Source organism: Fonsecaea monophora (genome assembly GCF_001642475.1).
Source record: "Fonsecaea monophora strain CBS 269.37 chromosome Unknown Scaff13, whole genome shotgun sequence".
NCBI lineage: Eukaryota > Fungi > Ascomycota > Eurotiomycetes > Chaetothyriales > Herpotrichiellaceae > Fonsecaea > Fonsecaea monophora.
Genome location: NW_019173944.1, coordinates 219,790 through 237,084, shown reverse-complemented (window position 1 = coordinate 237,084; position 17,295 = coordinate 219,790). Strand labels below are relative to the sequence as shown.

At 52.8% G+C, this 17,295-nt stretch overlaps 7 protein-coding genes across 7 annotated transcripts; 5 read left to right on the top strand and 2 right to left on the bottom strand.

The window, feature by feature from the left end:
- Positions 1–204: 204 nt before the first annotated feature.
- AYO21_02858 (hypothetical protein) lies at positions 205–1,976 on the bottom strand (the record flags this gene model as incomplete). The annotated part of the gene is made up of 2 exons (XM_022652834.1): positions 205–1,869; positions 1,929–1,976. The coding sequence occupies 2 exons, from the start codon at positions 1,974–1,976 to the stop codon at positions 205–207; spliced, it is 1,713 nt and encodes a 570-aa protein (XP_022514859.1).
- A 1,114-nt stretch (positions 1,977–3,090) lies between these two features.
- AYO21_02857 (hypothetical protein) lies at positions 3,091–5,108 on the top strand (the record flags this gene model as incomplete). Its single annotated transcript, XM_022652833.1, has 4 exons — positions 3,091–3,327; positions 3,388–3,446; positions 3,497–4,170; positions 4,240–5,108. 4 exons carry the CDS (start codon positions 3,091–3,093, stop codon positions 5,106–5,108), a joined length of 1,839 nt encoding a protein of 612 aa, XP_022514858.1.
- A 675-nt stretch (positions 5,109–5,783) lies between these two features.
- AYO21_02856 (acetoacetate-CoA ligase) lies at positions 5,784–8,298 on the bottom strand (the record flags this gene model as incomplete). The annotated part of the gene is made up of 9 exons (XM_022652832.1): positions 5,784–6,216; positions 6,291–6,591; positions 6,649–6,798; positions 6,851–6,915; positions 6,967–7,091; positions 7,155–7,235; positions 7,289–7,324; positions 7,388–8,011; positions 8,065–8,298. 9 exons carry the CDS (start codon positions 8,296–8,298, stop codon positions 5,784–5,786), a joined length of 2,049 nt encoding a protein of 682 aa, XP_022514857.1.
- A 500-nt stretch (positions 8,299–8,798) lies between these two features.
- On the top strand, positions 8,799–9,917 carry AYO21_02855 (hypothetical protein; the record flags this gene model as incomplete). Its single annotated transcript, XM_022652831.1, has 4 exons — positions 8,799–8,984; positions 9,159–9,228; positions 9,282–9,346; positions 9,408–9,917. The coding sequence occupies 4 exons, from the start codon at positions 8,799–8,801 to the stop codon at positions 9,915–9,917; spliced, it is 831 nt and encodes a 276-aa protein (XP_022514856.1).
- Positions 9,918–10,419: 502 nt separating this feature from the next.
- Positions 10,420–12,467, top strand: AYO21_02854 (hypothetical protein; the record flags this gene model as incomplete). Its single annotated transcript, XM_022652830.1, has 5 exons — positions 10,420–10,569; positions 10,631–10,839; positions 10,890–11,209; positions 11,305–11,732; positions 11,802–12,467. The coding sequence occupies 5 exons, from the start codon at positions 10,420–10,422 to the stop codon at positions 12,465–12,467; spliced, it is 1,773 nt and encodes a 590-aa protein (XP_022514855.1).
- Positions 12,468–12,943: 476 nt separating this feature from the next.
- Positions 12,944–15,179, top strand: AYO21_02853 (hypothetical protein; the record flags this gene model as incomplete). The annotated part of the gene is made up of 11 exons (XM_022652829.1): positions 12,944–12,994; positions 13,054–13,094; positions 13,152–13,286; positions 13,339–13,483; positions 13,541–13,820; positions 13,868–13,963; positions 14,019–14,253; positions 14,310–14,390; positions 14,444–14,550; positions 14,605–14,741; positions 14,832–15,179. 11 exons carry the CDS (start codon positions 12,944–12,946, stop codon positions 15,177–15,179), a joined length of 1,656 nt encoding a protein of 551 aa, XP_022514854.1.
- A 566-nt stretch (positions 15,180–15,745) lies between these two features.
- On the top strand, positions 15,746–17,227 carry AYO21_02852 (hypothetical protein; the record flags this gene model as incomplete). The annotated part of the gene is made up of 8 exons (XM_022652828.1): positions 15,746–15,853; positions 15,962–16,044; positions 16,109–16,232; positions 16,312–16,329; positions 16,396–16,437; positions 16,491–16,557; positions 16,611–17,090; positions 17,187–17,227. The coding sequence occupies 8 exons, from the start codon at positions 15,746–15,748 to the stop codon at positions 17,225–17,227; spliced, it is 963 nt and encodes a 320-aa protein (XP_022514853.1).
- Positions 17,228–17,295: the final 68 nt, after the last annotated feature.

Sequence of the window (17,295 nt, the reverse complement as noted above, 5' to 3'; positions counted from 1 at the left end):
ATTGTTCCAAAAGATGGATGAACTTGGAGAAGCTGTACAAAGCCAACTCTCGTGGTGAGATTTATCCACCAGATCGCTCAACCTCGATTCCTGCCAGACGCTTGAACTACTTTTGTCATGTTGTCCTTGTCGTAGGGTGTAAATCTCCTGGTCCGTGACTCGAGTCGTCACAACAGGCACCGAATCCTTCCTCAGAAATCCGGTTCAATTCGATGCCATATGTTCGGCGGCAACATACCCAAAAGTCATTGCTGGACCAATACTCGACCCTCCAGCAGGATAGGTCCCCCGCCAGACCGAGTTGCTATCATTCCCTGCCGCATACAAGCCGTCAATGGGCTTTCCCTCTGGTCCCATCACCCGTACATACTCATCGGTTCGCAGCCCGTACTGTGTGCTCACATTGCCGGGGTACATTCGAACAGCATAGAACGGGGCCTGATCGCAGGTCCCCAGACTCGCATTCGGCTTGTTTGTAGGGTCGCCAAAGACGTGGTCGTAGACGCTGTCACCTCGACCGAAGTCGGGGTCTTTGCCACGCGCCGCGTTCTCGTTGCACCGCTTGACCGTCTGCACGAGGTTGTCCTCGGGAATCCCCAGTTTCGCGGCGAGCTGAGGAATTGTTTTGGCCGAGATGAGATAGTTTTGAGAGAGGATCTTCCCTTTCGGGTACGGGTCTGCCAATGCAAAGCCAATGCCGTACTTGCAGAGGAACCGCTTGTCCGCGATCATAAAACACCGCGTCATCTTGGCCGCGTGCATGTGCTGCACGAATTGGTGGTATCCCACGCTCTCATTGATGAATCGCTGACCGTTAGTGTCCACAACAATGGAACCGGGCTTTGCGCGATCATAGCCGAAATGGGGATACATGCGAATTGGACCGTGTCTAGGCTGAAGAATCGAGACAGGCGAGTAGATGGCATTGTCGGGACTGGGGTCCGGGAGAATAGCGCCTGCGGCTTGTGCCAGGCGAATGCCGTCGCCTGTCACCGAGGACGGCGAGAGACAATATTCATGCGGAACAAAGGCTCGGGCCTCCTTTGCCCGACCAAAGCCTCCGCTAGCCAGCAGGACACCTTTGGTTGCGCGAACGCGAATTTCTCCGCCGTCCTTCGCAACAACGACGCCTTCCACGCGACCACCATTCGTGACCAGCTCCGTCGCGGGAGAATTGTTCCAAAGGTCGCCACCACTTTGGGCTATCGTGTACACGAGACTTCCGACGATGGCGTTTCCATTCGCGAGTAGACTCCCCTTGCCGTACCTCAACAAGTCCAGCATGTATCGCTGGAGCTTTGCGACGACATAAGCTAGATTTATGGTGCTGGCCAACGGGTTTGCCATGATAGGCGCTTCGTCAAAGGCAATTTGCATCGATTCGAATGCCTTGAACCCCTGCAGAGCGTATCTTATATCCTTCAACCGCCCTCCTAGCCTGCGACCGTCAAACGGCGAGGCGACAAGAGTTCGGCCTTGGGCGGCTCCGTCGAGAGAGGTATAATAATCCGGCAGCGGTAGCGCGAAGAACTTGAGCGCTGTATTGTCATCAATCCATTTCGCCATCCTAGGAGCATTGTCAAGAAAGCTGTTGATCGTGCGATTGTCATAGCGACTCCCAACAACTCCTCGGAGGTACGTTGTGGCCTTTTCTTTGCTGTCGGTGACCCCCAGAGTATGCTGATGGTGATTGTTGGGCAACCAAGCGCCGCCTCCCGAGAAGGCAGTAGTTCCTCCGAAGTACTTGGCCTTCTCCGTGACCAGGACCTTGAGGCCATGTTTCTTTGCAGCAGTAACGGCGGCTGTCAAACCCGCCGCTCCTGATCCTACCACTACCACGTCGTAAGAGGCATCGAACAAAGGCTTTGGCTTCAAGAACCCAGATTAGCAGGAGCTTCTGAAGTCTTTCTAACATGTTAGAAGCTTACATCACTCCTTGCAGCTGTCGCTAGCGTTCTTGCTGAACTTCGCAGCATGGCTGGTCAGAAGTATACTTTATACGCCTGCGCGGATGAGCTGAGGGCCGCGAGCAATAACTCCTTGCCGACTCAAGCTTGACGCGCAATCACTCTTGCAGAGGACGGTCGACTTTGAAGCCGTAACGCGAAAGTGAGATAATTAATCAAAGAAACAGGCATGAGGCCATGAAGATAATTACAACTACAACGGATTCAGTCGCTTGCTTTTGATGTTGCTCGAGGGCTGCGTGCAAGAGTAAGAACGTTGTCGCTAAGGAACAGCGGCCGTAAAGCATTCGTTGAATAGTGGACTCCCGTGAACCATCTCCCCATGGGGAGACGGGCAGTTTCGGGTCCGGTCCTTGTAGACGGAGTTGGTATTCTGGATTTCGGTCATCCATTTTCATGCCATAGTAGTCAATAGGATTGGCCGCTGAAGTCACTGGAAGCTGAATCTTTGCCAATCTATGCCAACAACAAGGAGACCACATAGTGCCATGAAGGGAGACGCCAAGAGGGTTTTCCGCACCACTAGGATCAGACTTATGAAATCACAGTGCAAATAAATCTGTTGGAAATAGTATTCATTATTTCTATGGCAAAGCCTCCTCGATAAATTTGAAATAGTTCATCTCACTTCTCATGCATTGTAATGCAATGTACGATGCTCCACAAAAAGGAAGGTTGAGCACTTCGCTCGGATGAAAAATTATTGTGGGGCCAAAATAAGAGCGGCGACCAATGGGAACGTCATAAGGCTTCCACGGCTGTTTAGAGTTACCAATCCCTCTATTCCGACTACATGCAGCTTAGCGCTGTGGGCCTCCCGATCGCAAAAGGTTAGACGGGCCTCGAACAGTTCCAGGGTCGTGGGCAGGTGCAGCTTGCCGGGGCCCGGGGAACCAGCTGCAATCTTCAGCCTAGTCCACAGGCACTATCGAGTACATGGCCACCCTACCCCGTACTCCTAATCCTGGGGTAATCTTGTGCCATCAAAAGGCAAGCGATGCCCGGGCTCGCTGCGTTTTGAGACTCACGCCACTAATGACACCTTTTTGATAGAGCATTCCAAGTTGACCATACTACGCTCAGCTAACTGCCTCATCAACTTCCAAAGCATCAGCTGCCCGCGATGACAGCTGACCAAGGGAACCATGGCGTGCCAGAAGGTATTGTCGGCCCTACAACGAAGGAGAAACCCGTGCCAGGGGTGGTGGATCATGTCGACATGGTTGACAACGTCGACGTCGTCCAGGCTACTCACGTTGACGGGACCGTCGACCTCGTCGACAAGAGAGCCATTGGTGGTGACTTGAATGAAATGCCCCCAGGCTATTTCCGCAGCTGGCAATTCATTGGCACAGTCGCTGTATGGTCCCTTCGTGTATATTCATGATGTGCGGCAGGGTCACTGACAAATTCTTCACAGGCCGCCACGTTCATGAACATGGCTTCACAAGTGAGCTGGGTCATGCCCGCGAATACACTGTGCGTGGAGCCTTTGCTTTGTCGACATGGTCTGACTGACTGGTTACTAGCATGCTTATGGACCAAGATCTTGGTCCCTCGAAAAACATCAACTGGGTAGCAACGGCATGGACTCTCACCTATGGCCTGTCCGTTTTACTCTATGGTCGCTTGTCCGACATCTTCGGCCGCAAGTGGATCACCATCTGGCTGAACGTGTCTGGTGTCGTGGGCGCCATCGTGGGCGCCACAGCGCAGTCCGTCGAAGCACTCATCGGGGCCAACATTTGTACCGGCATCTCCGCGGGAGCACAGCTGTCCTCTCCCACGATTCTGGGCGAGATAGTCCCCAACCGCTATCGCACGCCTATTGTAGGCTTGGTGTTTTTCCTGACCTTCCCATGGGCGACGTTCGGTCCGCTCATCGCCCGTCTGTTCATTCTTCACACCGCAGCCACCTGGCGCTGGAGCTACTACATCGGCATCATCTTCTCCGGCCTGTCGACCGTGTTGTTGGTGCTTTGCTACAATCCGCCCAGATACACACAGCTACATGTGCACGGCAAATCCGAGTGGCGGCAATTTCTCGAGCTCGACTGGGGTGGTCTATTTCTCTACAGCGCCGGCCTTGTCATTTTCCTTATAGGACTCTCGTGGGGTGGACAGGTCTACGATTGGTCAGATGCCCATGTGGTCAGCACGATCATCGTCGGGGGAATCTTGTTGATCCTGTTCGGACTATACGGTGAGTTCACTTTCGATGTGTCTACCATTTGACTATTTCAGAGTGGGGGCTAATTGGTTGTTTATTCAGAGCAATATGTGGTCAAAGGTCACGGCCTGATGCCACCCCGCCTATTCAAGAACATCGGCTTCGTCGCTGTCGTGGCGACGTCGTCTGTCGGCGGCATGGTCTATTTCAGCATGACGGTCATGTGGCCCACCATTGTCGGCACCGTGTTTACCAGCGACATCATCTCGATTGGATGGCAGTCGGCTGTGGTGGGAGGCGGTGTCATCTTCGGCCAGGTCTTCAGCGGCCTGTGCATGGCGGTGTTGCCCAAGCTCAAGTACCAAGCGATCCTCTCGTCGACACTTGCCGCGACCTTCACCGCAGCTCTCGCGAGTATCAGTCCGGCTAGACACGCCTCGGCCATCGCGTTTGGTGTGATTGCCACGTTCAGCGTCGGCTTCATCGACAACGTTGGATTCGCTGGGGTTTCGCTCCTGGTCGAACCCTCAGACATCGGCCTGGCATGCGGCGTCCTGGGTTCCCTGCGGACGATCGCAGGCTCGGTAGCCCAAGCACTGTACATCTCCATCTCGACCACCGAAATCACCAAGAATCTGCCTGCCTTCATCGCGCCCGCGGTCGTGCAAGCCGGCTTACCCCAGACGTCACTCCCAGCGCTCTTCGCGGGTCTCACGACGGGCGACTTCAGCGCCGTGCCGGGAGCCACTCCCGAGATCCTCGGAATCGCCGCCGAGCAGGCGAAACTGGCCTACGCCAAGAGCTTCCGCATGGTCTTCTTCGCGACGATCCCCTTCGGTGTCATCCTCATCGTCATGTCGTTCTGGGTTCCCAATATCGAAAAATTCCTCCACAATAACGTCGCTAGGAAACTCCAATTTGGCACGAAGCGGAGCCACGAAACGGATGAAAAGGCTCACGAGCAGGCCTAGCGTGGTGACTGGGCTCAAAGCAGAGAGTTCAGGAGTACCACCCCTCGAGTGTTTGCTGTTTCAGAAACTAAAACGTAGGCAGCTACCATAGTAGTTTTTGTGACCTGAGGCTCTTTCAGAAAGGCCGAGGTCGTGTGTTTAGTTTAAATAGTATCGGACTACTAATATTGACAAGTGTATGTGTTTGATATGGCTCTTTTGTCCCTATCCACCGATCCGCCATGCCTAAGATCATATCACCCAATATTTTTGGTGAAACATGTCCACAGAAGTCACACTGACAGAAGATTATGCACATGGATGAAAGAATGAAAGCTCCCATCATCGTTCATGTGTGAGCTATAGCCATCGACAAGGTTGATTCTACACTTCCGCCGTTTGTTGCGCTGACTTGATCGCCTTTGAACACAGGCTCGAGGGCACGGCATGAAAGCATAGATCCTGGTTTATCGACAGCGTACGAGGTATACCATACCATGCAAGAGTCTAATCTTGTGACAAAACCATCAAGTTGTACAAGAACGTGACCATCAACCTCTGTTGCTATTATGTACGAATCTCGACCTATATATAATTCTCCGGTGCAACCCTCATCCTCTGTCCGCCAGTAAGACCTCGCAAAGCTACGGCGCCATTGAAATTCATCAGGATGGCGCTTTGACAGAATCTGCAACTCTACATCTTGGCCAGGACCGGTTCAGCCTGGGCTTGCTTCTCGATCTCGTAGAAGCGCTCAAAGTATTCGAACGACTCCGGGTTGGCCACGGCCCCGTTCGGTTTCGACTTGCCATGGGAGATGATGGCTTTGACTGCTTGCTCGATCTTCTTCCCGTTGATCGTGTATGGGATGTCCGGCACTTGGAAGATATATTTTGGTACGTGTCTCGGTGTCCGAGCCGTGCGAATGGCGGTTGCGATGGTCGATTTCAGCCTCGGGGTAAATTTATGACCTTTGGCCATCTTGACAAACAACACGACAATTTCATCCTGGTCATGTGGACGACGTTGAGCTACGCACAAAGAGTCCGCTATACCAGGGATCTTTTCCACGACCTCGTATATTTCCGCGGAGCCAAAACGCACTCCAGACGGGTTCAAGACCCCGTCGCTGTCCACAACGTGTCAGTCAGAACTGTAGGACCACGCCCAAGTCAATGGATCGTCAAGCTCAGAAGAACTTACGATCTACCCAGCATCAGGAACCCGTGAGTCTTGGGGTTCATTTGAATAAAGTCGCCTTGGAACCAAATTTTGTCTCCGTATCTTTCGAAATATGACGCACGATATCTAACGAGAGTTTTCTCTCCCCAGAACGTAGGCTGACTGGGAAAAGGCATGCGGCAGACGAGCTCCCCTGCTTGGCCTGTATGTTTGACAGAAACGGCATTCGTCGCTTCGGCATCAGCAATGTCTGTCGCCATACCTATCGTCTCACACTGAATTTCGCCAGAGTAGAGTGGAAGTGTCGGGTTTCCCGTCACCACTTTACACAGTCAGTACCGGCATATCACCAGAGGCGATTCATGTGGAGGTTACTTACATGAGCCGGCGATGTCAGTACCGCCACTCGTTGACACGAGATGGACGTGTCGTGGGAATCCCACATCGTAGAACCATTCGCTGACTTCCGCGGTCAATGTGCTTCCTGTTGAAGTGACGCATTTTAGGCAAGAAAGATCGATCATGTCCCCTGTGGTGCGTCAGCAGAATCGCTCATGTGATGCTAGAAGGCATTAACGAACTGGGTTTGAGACCAGAATTTTTCAGCTGTGTCAGGAACCCAGCAGATGTCCCGAAATGCGTTATCCTCCAGCCTCTCAGTCAGTCATCATAGACAAGGTGTATACCATTCACTTACCTGAGTCTCGATACCAACCGCAGAAGGACCAGCGGGTCCGGTTTCAGTGGCGATCCGTCATATATGACAGTCCGACCACCGTATCCGATCCCGCATATTACCTTTCCCCACATGATCCAACCTGTCTGCAAGAGCACATGATTAACAAGGTACTAACATCTCTCTATGCAGTATAGGTGTAGACTTACCGTTGTGTACTGTAGGATGTTATCACCAGGCTGGACGTCGAAATGCAACACAGAATCCTTTCTTGACTGGAGTAGAAGCCCCTAAATCATGTCAAACCGCGGGTTTCCACCCGGAGATGGACAGCTGCACTTACCGCAGCGCTGTGGACGATACACTTGGGTGGCCCTGTCTGGAAAGGGCTCAGTCACATGTAAAAAAGCATATTGGGGTTATTCGTAAGGGACTGACTGACCGTGCCTGACGAATACACAATAAAGCCCGGATGTGCGAACGGCAGCCGTTTGAAATCCAAGGGTCTCCCTTTGGACCGTTTGAGGAAGGTGTCGAGGGAGATCAATTTGAGATTCGGGTGCTCATGCACTTGCTGACTCCTCGGTATAACCACGATATTCGTGAACTCGAGAGTCACGAGCATGGATTTGGCATACGCCCTGTTCTTTTCCCTCTGATCCAGAATTCGTTCGTTGTAGAGAACATCGCTCTCGACCAACAACAGCTTCGGTCGAATCTGGCGTACGCGGTCCAGGACACCCTCGACTCCCATGTCTGGGGAAGAAGTGGACCAAATGGCACCCATGGACAAGGTGGCTAAGCAGGCGACGACCGTCTCAAGTCGATTTGAGAGCACCCCAGCCACTCGGTCGCCTTGGACCACCCCGGACGATTTCATCGCGTCGGCCATCCTCGTCACCTGCGCGATGAGCTGCCCCCACGTTACATCCTGGACATCATTCCCGCCCTCTGTGCAGGTATGGAGGACGACCCTTTGCGGATCGCGATCCGCCAACAATATCTCTGTGAAATTGAGCTTGACCTCCGGGAACCAGATCGGCGGAGGCAGAAACCTCTCTCTATCCTGATACAGTCAGTTGTGTATTCGACAAAACGCTGGTGTGGTATAATTCGCACTCTGGATGCCAGCGCGATAGTAGGGACAACGTCTCCCTTCAATCCCAGAAAGACAAACGCGTCGACCCAAAAGTCGTTGGCCGTCTCGACCGCAATTGAGTATTGCCAGAGCTCTTGATAGCTTTTTAGATCGAGACGATGTCGTTCGTTAACAAAGCGACGAAACCTGCTCAACATGGTCTTCGAAGGGTCACGGGGCTGCCAGAGACAGCGGGGGTTGTAGTTGGACGCCATCGTCAGTGCTTCACAGGTCAGGTTGATTTCAATAGCACTATTTCTCAAGGAACTTCGAGTTCGAGTATCCCGTCGTCGTCGCGACTTTCGCGCAGCATTTCATTCAACATCTGCCAGATACACGTAACGTGACTTGCAGAACGACCGACATGACTATTCCCCATTGTGGAATGCCACGGATATTGGAGGGTCTACAGTGGCCTACCGGTCATATCAGGTTTAGTTCTTTTAACTAGATGCTTGAGCTACATTATTAATATTCAAATACCTGAGAGATTCCACCCAGGAGGGAGTCAGGCGATTGGTCCCGGTCCAGCCTTACGGGTTGATCCGTGTCAAAACAGTCTAGTTCCAACCCAATCTCCACATATACTTTGTACTTGTACGGTTTGTCGATGGACCTCCATCGCTTTGTCTCATTGCCGTTGTTCTTGAGGAGTGACAGGAAGTTCGAAAAAGGCAAGCGATATCAAGCCCATTGTGGTCTTCTGTCGGTAGAGATGGCAGACTTTGGAAAACTCATCAGGTTCAAAGATGCAAATGGTGACATCTACCACGGCGAAGCGGAAGGGCTACCAGCAATGACCAAGAGTGGGCTCATCGGCTCTTCCGTGCCTGTCTATTCGGGAGAGAGTCCATGGGATCCCGACTTCAAGCTTCTTCCGGAAACGAGAACAATCGCTGAGGTAGGTACCTGTACTCTTGGGCCTGAAGCTCGCTGAGGAGTCCGCGTGAACTGAATGGTTGTCACAGGTTCTTCCACCACTCGCGGACATACCGATCATTTATTGCATTGGCATGAACTACAAGTCTCATGCCGGAGAAGCTGGGGCACGTCTCACATAAACGAGTCCCCTCAGTCGGGCGAGGTGGCTGACGAGTTGAAGAAACCATTTACCCAGTACCCTCTGATCTTCACCAAGCTCCCAGGTAGCTATCAGATATCTGTCGAGTGGTGTTGATAGAACTGGCCTTGGGCTCAGGAGCAAAAGCCGGGGCATTCGACACAATCTCAGTCCATTCGGAATGCATAGAGCTAGATTACGAGGTTTGGGATCCCCCATCAAAATGGCCCTCCAAAGATCGTGTGGTTGACATGGGATCAAAAGGTCGAATTGACGGTTGTTATTGGCAAAGACTGCAAGAACATCACTGAAGAAGAAGATCCGTTCGATTATGTCTTGGGCTACACGGTGGGTAACGACGTATCTTCTAGATACTGGCAGAATGCCGCCCGTGGCAACGGTCAACCGGCGGTAGCAAAGTCCTTTGACAAATTCGCCCCTCTTGGGCCGGTCATTTCGTCAAAGAGAATCATTCCGGATCCCACGCAGCTCAGGGTAAAGACGCGAGTCAACGGGGAGGAGAGACAGAACGCCACCACGGACGACTGGATATTTGATCTTCCTCTTGTTCTTCGACATATCACCCGGGGTACAACGGTGCGCAAAGGGTCGGTCATCATGACTGGGACGCCCTCTGGTGTCGCTTTCTTCATGAAGCCCCAAGCATGGCTGAAAGATGGAGACGTTCTGGAGACTGAGATCCAAAACATTGGTGTCTTGGAGAATGTGATATCGTACGAGCGAGAGCCGGATAAGAGACTTCAATCGCCGTAGAAGAGATGGACGAGATCGATTCTTAGCCGGCTGTAGAGTATAGGTCAAGCGTGCTGAACCGAGTGTTTGGCATCTGGTAGAACTCCTTGTTCCACAACTGGAGTCACTAATTCTCGCTTAATCGGACTCGGATACGGTGAATCTGAATAGACCCAGGACAAATAGGCTTGATAGAAAAGTATCTACCGATCGGCAAGAATCTGACTGGTCCGAAACCTACTTGTACTGATGACGGACCGAGCTGGACTAGCCTTGCCATGGGGAACCCTCGGCCAGACCATCTCTTGGACGATACAAGTACCTTATTCCGAACGAGATTTGATCCGTCTCGTGAAAGCGACTGTCTCGTGCGCTCGGCAAGTTATCTGCTGTGTGAGTGACCAATGGTAGCAGAACGCATAGAAGACGCCTGCCGTATACATTGACTCGATCTTCTCTGACTGTCTGTCTGTCGGTTACTGCCTCTGGAGTACCACCTGGATTTCCTTTGCACGTCCTCACCATGGTTGCCGACATCTCAGAACCGACGCACTTTCCAGTGATCATCATTGGAGGCGGTGCTTGTGGGCTGACTCTGTCCAGCTTCCTCTCTGACTATGGCGTGTCGCATGTGCTGTTTGAACGCCATGAAGCGACATCCTACCTACCCAAGGTGCGACCCCTATACAGCCCTGTCCAATCCCACTATACCCCTTGTCTGACTATGATTTCAGGCGCACTACATTAATCAGCGAACGATGGAGATCTACCGGCAGCACGGGCTATCCGAGGCCATTTACAAAGAAGCCTCGCCACAGCAGAACATGTGCCAGATGCTGTGGCAGAGTTCCCTGGGAGGCGACGGGCCGTTTGACCAAAAGAAGTTTGGAAGCCTGCAGTGTTTCGGTGGTTACGAGGGAACCGCTATGCATGAGACCTACAAGTAAGGATTCAAGATCTCAATTCGGGCTGGGGTCGCTAACTGGACAGCAGAACGCAGTCACCCACGCTCCCGTGCAATTTGCCTCTGATCCGAACTGAGCCTATCCTCCGCCGGGTTGCCGAAGAGAGAAACCCACGAAATATTCGTTTCGGCCATACTGTCACGGAGATTCAAGACGACGGCCGGCAGGTCCTGGTCACAGTGGTAGACTCAAGCAATGTCACCAGCCACTACCGTGCCGACTACCTTGTTGGAGCCGATGGAGGCAAGACCGTTGGACCACATATTGGGGCGGTGATGGAAGGCCGCAAACGACTGCAAGACAAGGTGTCTGTGCATTTCAAGGCCGACCTGTCTAAGTATTGGGATGGTAAGTGTCAGACTTCCTGCAAGTCATACCCTCACCGCTGATCAAGGCTACGCGTCCAGATCGGACCTTGATATGCCACTTCTTGAACCCCGAAGGCGGTACAATCACACACAGTGGTGCGCTCGTCGTCACTGGTCCGACATGGGGAAAGCACTCGGAAGAATGGTCCATTCATTTCGGTCATCGCATGGACGATCCGGAACGGTTCAACGAGGAAAACCTGGTGCCGCGACTACGCGGCCTGCTAAAGATCCCGGATCTGGAGCTGGAGATCCTGAACATCAGCCATTGGATCCAGGAGCGCGTTCTCTCGAGTAAATACCAAGAAGGCAGGCTATTCCTCGCAGGAGATGCAGCACATCGCCATCCCCCTACAACGGGCTTGGGCATGAACACAGCCGTGACAGATGCTCACAATATTGCGTGGAAGCTTGCTTTGGTGTGCAGCGGTCACTCCAGTCCTAAACTCTTGGATACGTATTCCAGGGAGAGGAGACCTGTTGGCCAGAGAAACTGCGATTGGGTGAGTCCACGGCGTTTCTTGGTCTATAAATAAACAAATCACTGACTGACTGACTCTTGATTGGAAAAGGCCGCCTTCACTACAGACAACAGAAGGGTTCTCGACGCGGCCATCGGCATGATCCCTGGCCAAATCGAAGCCAACGTGGCGAGATTCCAACGGCTGTTCGACGACTCGGAGATGGGCAAAACCGAACGAGCCCAGGTCCAACGAATCCTGCAAAGTCAAGACATCGAATTCTCTGCGTCTGAAATTGAGCTGGGATACCGCTACGAGGACGGTGCCACCATTAGTGATGGCAGTCCTCCTCCTGCATCAGACCCTCTCGGTCAACGCTACATCCCCACGACGCGGCCCGGACATCGTCTGCCACACGTCTGGTTAGCGAAGGGAGACGAAGCCGTGTCCACGCACGACCTGGTCGGGAGCTTGGCTAGATTCGTCTTGATCACGGACGAACATGGGGATGACTGGATCTCGGCGGTCGCGAAGCTGCGTAATTCTTCACTTGAGATTGTGGGCGTCCAGATTCCGACTGACGACGACCAAGCAGCCACTACTTTTGAGTATAGGGACACAGAGAAAAAGTGGAATAGTCTTCGTGGGATTGAGAATGGAGGGGCGATCTTGGTCAGGCCTGATAATTTTGTCGCGTGGCGATCGAGGGGCGCGAGTGTCGACCAAGGCAGAGAATTGGTCGCTGCACTCGAGACTCTGCTGGGGAAGTCACTATAATAGTGCGTTAGAAGCCAAACACGGTAGCATTAAATATGGATTGTCTGGTTTTCTATGCTCGGGCAAGAAATCAGCCATTTCACAGCACAACAGCCATGTCATCGCTCTATACTCGACGTATACCGATATAATTCCATCTTATGGAAATGTATAACACACCCTCTTGTTCCGTCCATGCTGCCGAGCCGCTTGACACCCTCTGCGGGCTTTGTGGTGGCGTTGTGTCCCCCCACAAAAGGTATTCCTGCCCCTTCGAATCGGATGTTCGGTTGCACTCCTCGATGCAGTCTCTCCCGAATACCTGCGGGATGGCGCTCCAAAGACACAAATACTATCTACCAGGGGGAAAACACATTGTCGAGACTCGACTGTTTACTCTGAAATTATTGCAATATCGCTCTTCGCTTTGGATGATTCTCTTGAAATAAGACAACGCTACAACAGTGGCCCTTGGAGAGATGATACGCCAGCAAAACATGTGGGCTGTTTCGAATAGCATACTCCTCTCGGCGGTGACGACAGGCCTGGTGAGCTAAAGCCATGAATTTGAGGATGCCGAACAGCTAGGCTGATGATCTATTTCCAGCTCTGCCATGCCATCTACAAGAGGCGCGAGCCGGACATCTTGTAAGCCGTGACACACACCACATTCCTCGTAAGGAGGAGATGGGCTGATCTGGGTAGCTCCTTTCTACGACAGTTTCTGCTGCTTGTCGCCGCCGCACTAGGATGGACGGCCTTTTCTCAGACAGCTTTCGATCCACTGTCGATCATAGCATCTACACTTCTCTTCGCCACGGTGCATCTGTTCACCCTTGGGTTGGTGCTTACGTGCCTCTTCATGAGCCATATTGACTTAGTTCGCATGCAGACTGAGCATTTCCATCTACCGACTGCTCTTGCACCCTCTTCGAAAGTTTCCAGGCCCATGGGCGGCCAAGTTGACCAAGCTGGAGGGAGTCTATTACGCATTGCCAGGTAAATTTCACGATCACATGCAGGAAATCCACGACAAGGTATCTCTCAACCGACTTTGCTCCCATATTGTGTGACTTGGCTAACACTGCAAACAGTACGGTGATGTGGTCAGAATTGGTCCTAATGAACTTTCCTTCCGCTCGGCCTCTGCCGTGAAACATTTGGTGGGAAAGGTCAACAAGGGGGCATATTTTGAAACCAGCGTCTACACAGAAGGCGAAGGGGTCCCCATCAATGCATTGGTTGATTTCGAGGAGCACAAGCAGCGGCGGCGGCTCTGGGACTCGGCATTCAATCAGAAAAGCCTCAAGTCCTTTTCTCCCATGTTCAATCGCCTTCTCGACCGGTTGATTGGCGAACTCCACAAGTTCGAGGGTCCGTAGCCCAGTCTCGATGGATGAATCAAAAGCTGATGGTCGCAGGCCAAACCGTTAACTTTGTCGACTGGTGTGACTACTATGCTTTTGACGTGATGGGTGAACTGGCATTTGCAAAGGACTTTGGTCTGATCACGGGCGGTACGTTCTTCTCTTGCTTCCTCTGATAAGATGCTTCGCGCTGACCACGATGCAGAGGGAAACAGAGATTACTCGGGTTTCATCCGAAGCGGCCTCAAGATCTTCTTCGTCGTCTCCAATATACCATGGATCTCGCCTCTGGCCTACTACTTTCCCATATCGGAAGAGGTGAAGCAGCAGTCTATTAAATTCCGCGAGCTGGGCTCCAAGCAGTACGACGAGAGAAGGCTGCAGGGCACCGAGCCTCACGACATCTTCTCGCATCTGATAGATTCTTACACCAAACATGCGTAAGTCTGGCACAGTCTTTCAGAATGGGTGCACAAGCTCACTCGTGGCTCTGTAGGAAGAATGCAGAGGCCCACCTACGGGCGGACTCGCCGGTGCTCTTCATCGCTGGCAGCGACACGACATCCACAACGATGGCGTAAGCGTCGTGTGGTGTAGCGGAGGTGGTGTATCTTGCTGACTCGGTCGTAGGTTTCTCTTCTACTTCGTTCTGCGGGACCGGAAGGTCTATAAGAGACTCCGCGACGAGATAGATCAAGCTTGGGACGGGAAATCTCCCTTGGAGGCTGGGATGCTGGGTAATACTCTTCGAGGGCTTGTATAACGTCCGTATACTAATGTGGACCTTGCAGGCATCGAGACATGTCCATATCTTCACGGAGCCATTCAAGAAGCCCTACGTCTGGTCCCTCCCGCTCCGAATGGAATGCAACGCCGCCTGATCCGAGACACTGAGATTGACGGCCATTTCATTCCCGCGGGGACACTGGTAAGTTGCCATGAGAAAGAGACTTCTGCACCCAATTCTGACACCCTCTCCCTCTCGCACTAACACTGACACTCCGATCTCACATGACAGGTCTCAGTCAACGCCTGGGCCGCACAGCGCCACGCCAAACATTTCACCAACCCTCTCGACTTTGTGCCTGAGCGCTGGATCGACTCGGAACGGGACAAAGAGTGGAACCACGTGCCCATGGCGTACATCCCCTTCGGCATCGGGAGCTACCTGTGCATCGGCCGCGCGCTGGCCATGCAGGAACTGCGCCTCATCGCCGTCAAGCTGATGCGCGAGTTCGACCTCGAGCTAGCCCCGGACTTTGACCATGCCAGGTTCTGGGCCGACATTCGGAGCTGGCAGGCGATTTTCAAGCCAGCTCTTCCGGTTCGGTATAAGCGACGCGACAGGACGGAGGGCACAATGTAACTGGGGTTTACTAGTCCTGTCTGGTCTCGTCTAGGCCGTCTGCATTGCATTATAACCTATCTCAATATACATCTCTGGCAGTAACACGAATGATGTCGGTGTTCTCATACTTGTCTCATGGCTGGTTATGTCGCCGAGTGTCACTGTGCAAGTGAAACAGTAATAGCAACGGCAATGGGTCCCCCATTTGGGACTCAGTCAACCAGTGGGTCTCCTCGGACATGCCTTCTCGCGACTTGTGCAATACCCCTCCTCCCCACCAGGTGGACCACATCGAACCCTAGATTTAACCACTCGTATCTGTACCGAGAGATACGGGCCGTAGAGAATCCACAAAAACCACAGCCGACCCTTGTCATGAAGCTCGTTGTTGGTGTGGACTTCCCGAGCCCATGGGGTTTAAGCGTGTCGACCGGGTGGATACCCTGGTACCCGTGCAAGGATCTTCCTCAAATGAACCATGCACATTGACCACATGCTCATTACATTTTCTCTACCACATTGTTCAAAAATTGGTATTTGTTTCGCCCTCGAGTACCGTACATCAACAGAATAGGCACAACGAAATGCTCACCCTCGACCCAAACTCCGATAACCTTCCCAAGCGCTCGGAGCTGCCGTCCATCCCTGGCGCTCCGGCCGGTGCGCTCTGGTTCTGGGGCAAAGACGATGAGGTGAGCGGCAGGAAACATTGTTTGGCCTTGGTCATATCATATCACATCACACAAAACATGTGAACTTGGTTCGAGATACTTACTTACACGCACCACTTAACTTCTCAGCTCGGCCGGCTGAATATGCTGACGCCACGGCGCACTGCGGCAGCTGCAGACCTCATCAAGACGGGCGAGGTTGTGAGCTTGAAGTACGATTGATCTCGCCACGACAATATACACTACTGATAACATGACGACTAACACGCTTGCAAGCTGGCCGATGACCCTCCCCAGTCCGACGCTGTTTGGCCGAGAACCATTCCACCACGAGATCAAGGGCAAACTGGGCTTCGCCAACGACGATGTCATGCATTTCAACACACAGACATCCTCACAGGTATGTTCTTGTTCCGGCCACCAAGGAAAAAGGGGGGGAGGTTGTTTGTTAACATGCTACCGTCATCATCTGCCCACAGTGGGACGGGCTGCGTCATGTAAGTAAAGCCCCATGGCCATTTGTCTGCTGGCACTAGGACGTGAGAATTGATTGATTGATACAGGTGAGCTTGACCGAGGGAGAAAAGAGGTTGTACTACAACAATGTAAACGTCCCAATGAGCTGCGCGCGGGGACACCATCGCTTAGACCATGTCAGACAACCCAGCATGATATCGAAACCAGCACTCGACTTGGACTGCAAACCTGGGCCGACAAGGGTATTGGTGAGTGACTCTCGACCCACGATATCGAGAAGCGAGCTAATTCCACTTCCCAGTCGGTCGCGGCGTCCTCATCGACTACTTCGAATTCACCGGCCGCAGCTACGATCCACACCAATCGCATCCCATCTCCGTGCAATCCATCCGCGCCTGCGCGCGAGCTCAGGGCGTCGAGTTCCGCTACGGCGACATCCTGATCCTCCGCACCGGCTTCATCTGGAAATACAACAGCCTCGACAGCCGGGGACGCGAGGAGCTGGCCAAGATCCCCGGACACGAGCTGGGCACCCCGGGCGTCGAGCAGACGGAGGAAATGCTCGACTTCCTGCACGACAACTACTTCAGCATCGTGGCGGGGGACAACCCCGGCTTCGAGGCGTTGCCGCAGCCCTCGTCGCTCAACCTCCATCTGATCCTGATCCCGCTGTGGGGTCTCGGGCTCGGGGAGCTGTTTGACCTGGAAAAGCTGTCCGAGACGTGTAAGAGGCTGGGGCGGTATGAGTTTTTCTTCACGAGTTCGCCGCCAAACGTGCCAGGTATTGATATTCCCTTCTTGCCTTTGGAACATTTTTTTTTCTTTTTTTGCCTTTTTCCCGCAAAGGGGCCTGGCTGACAATGATTTTCCCTTCTAGGTGGAGTGGGATCCTATCCGCACGCTCTGGCGATCTTTTAGAAGGCGAGGAGAATGAGTATACCAGTTTGGTAACAGTCTGTAGGTGGGCAAGGCGTGATATTCTCCCA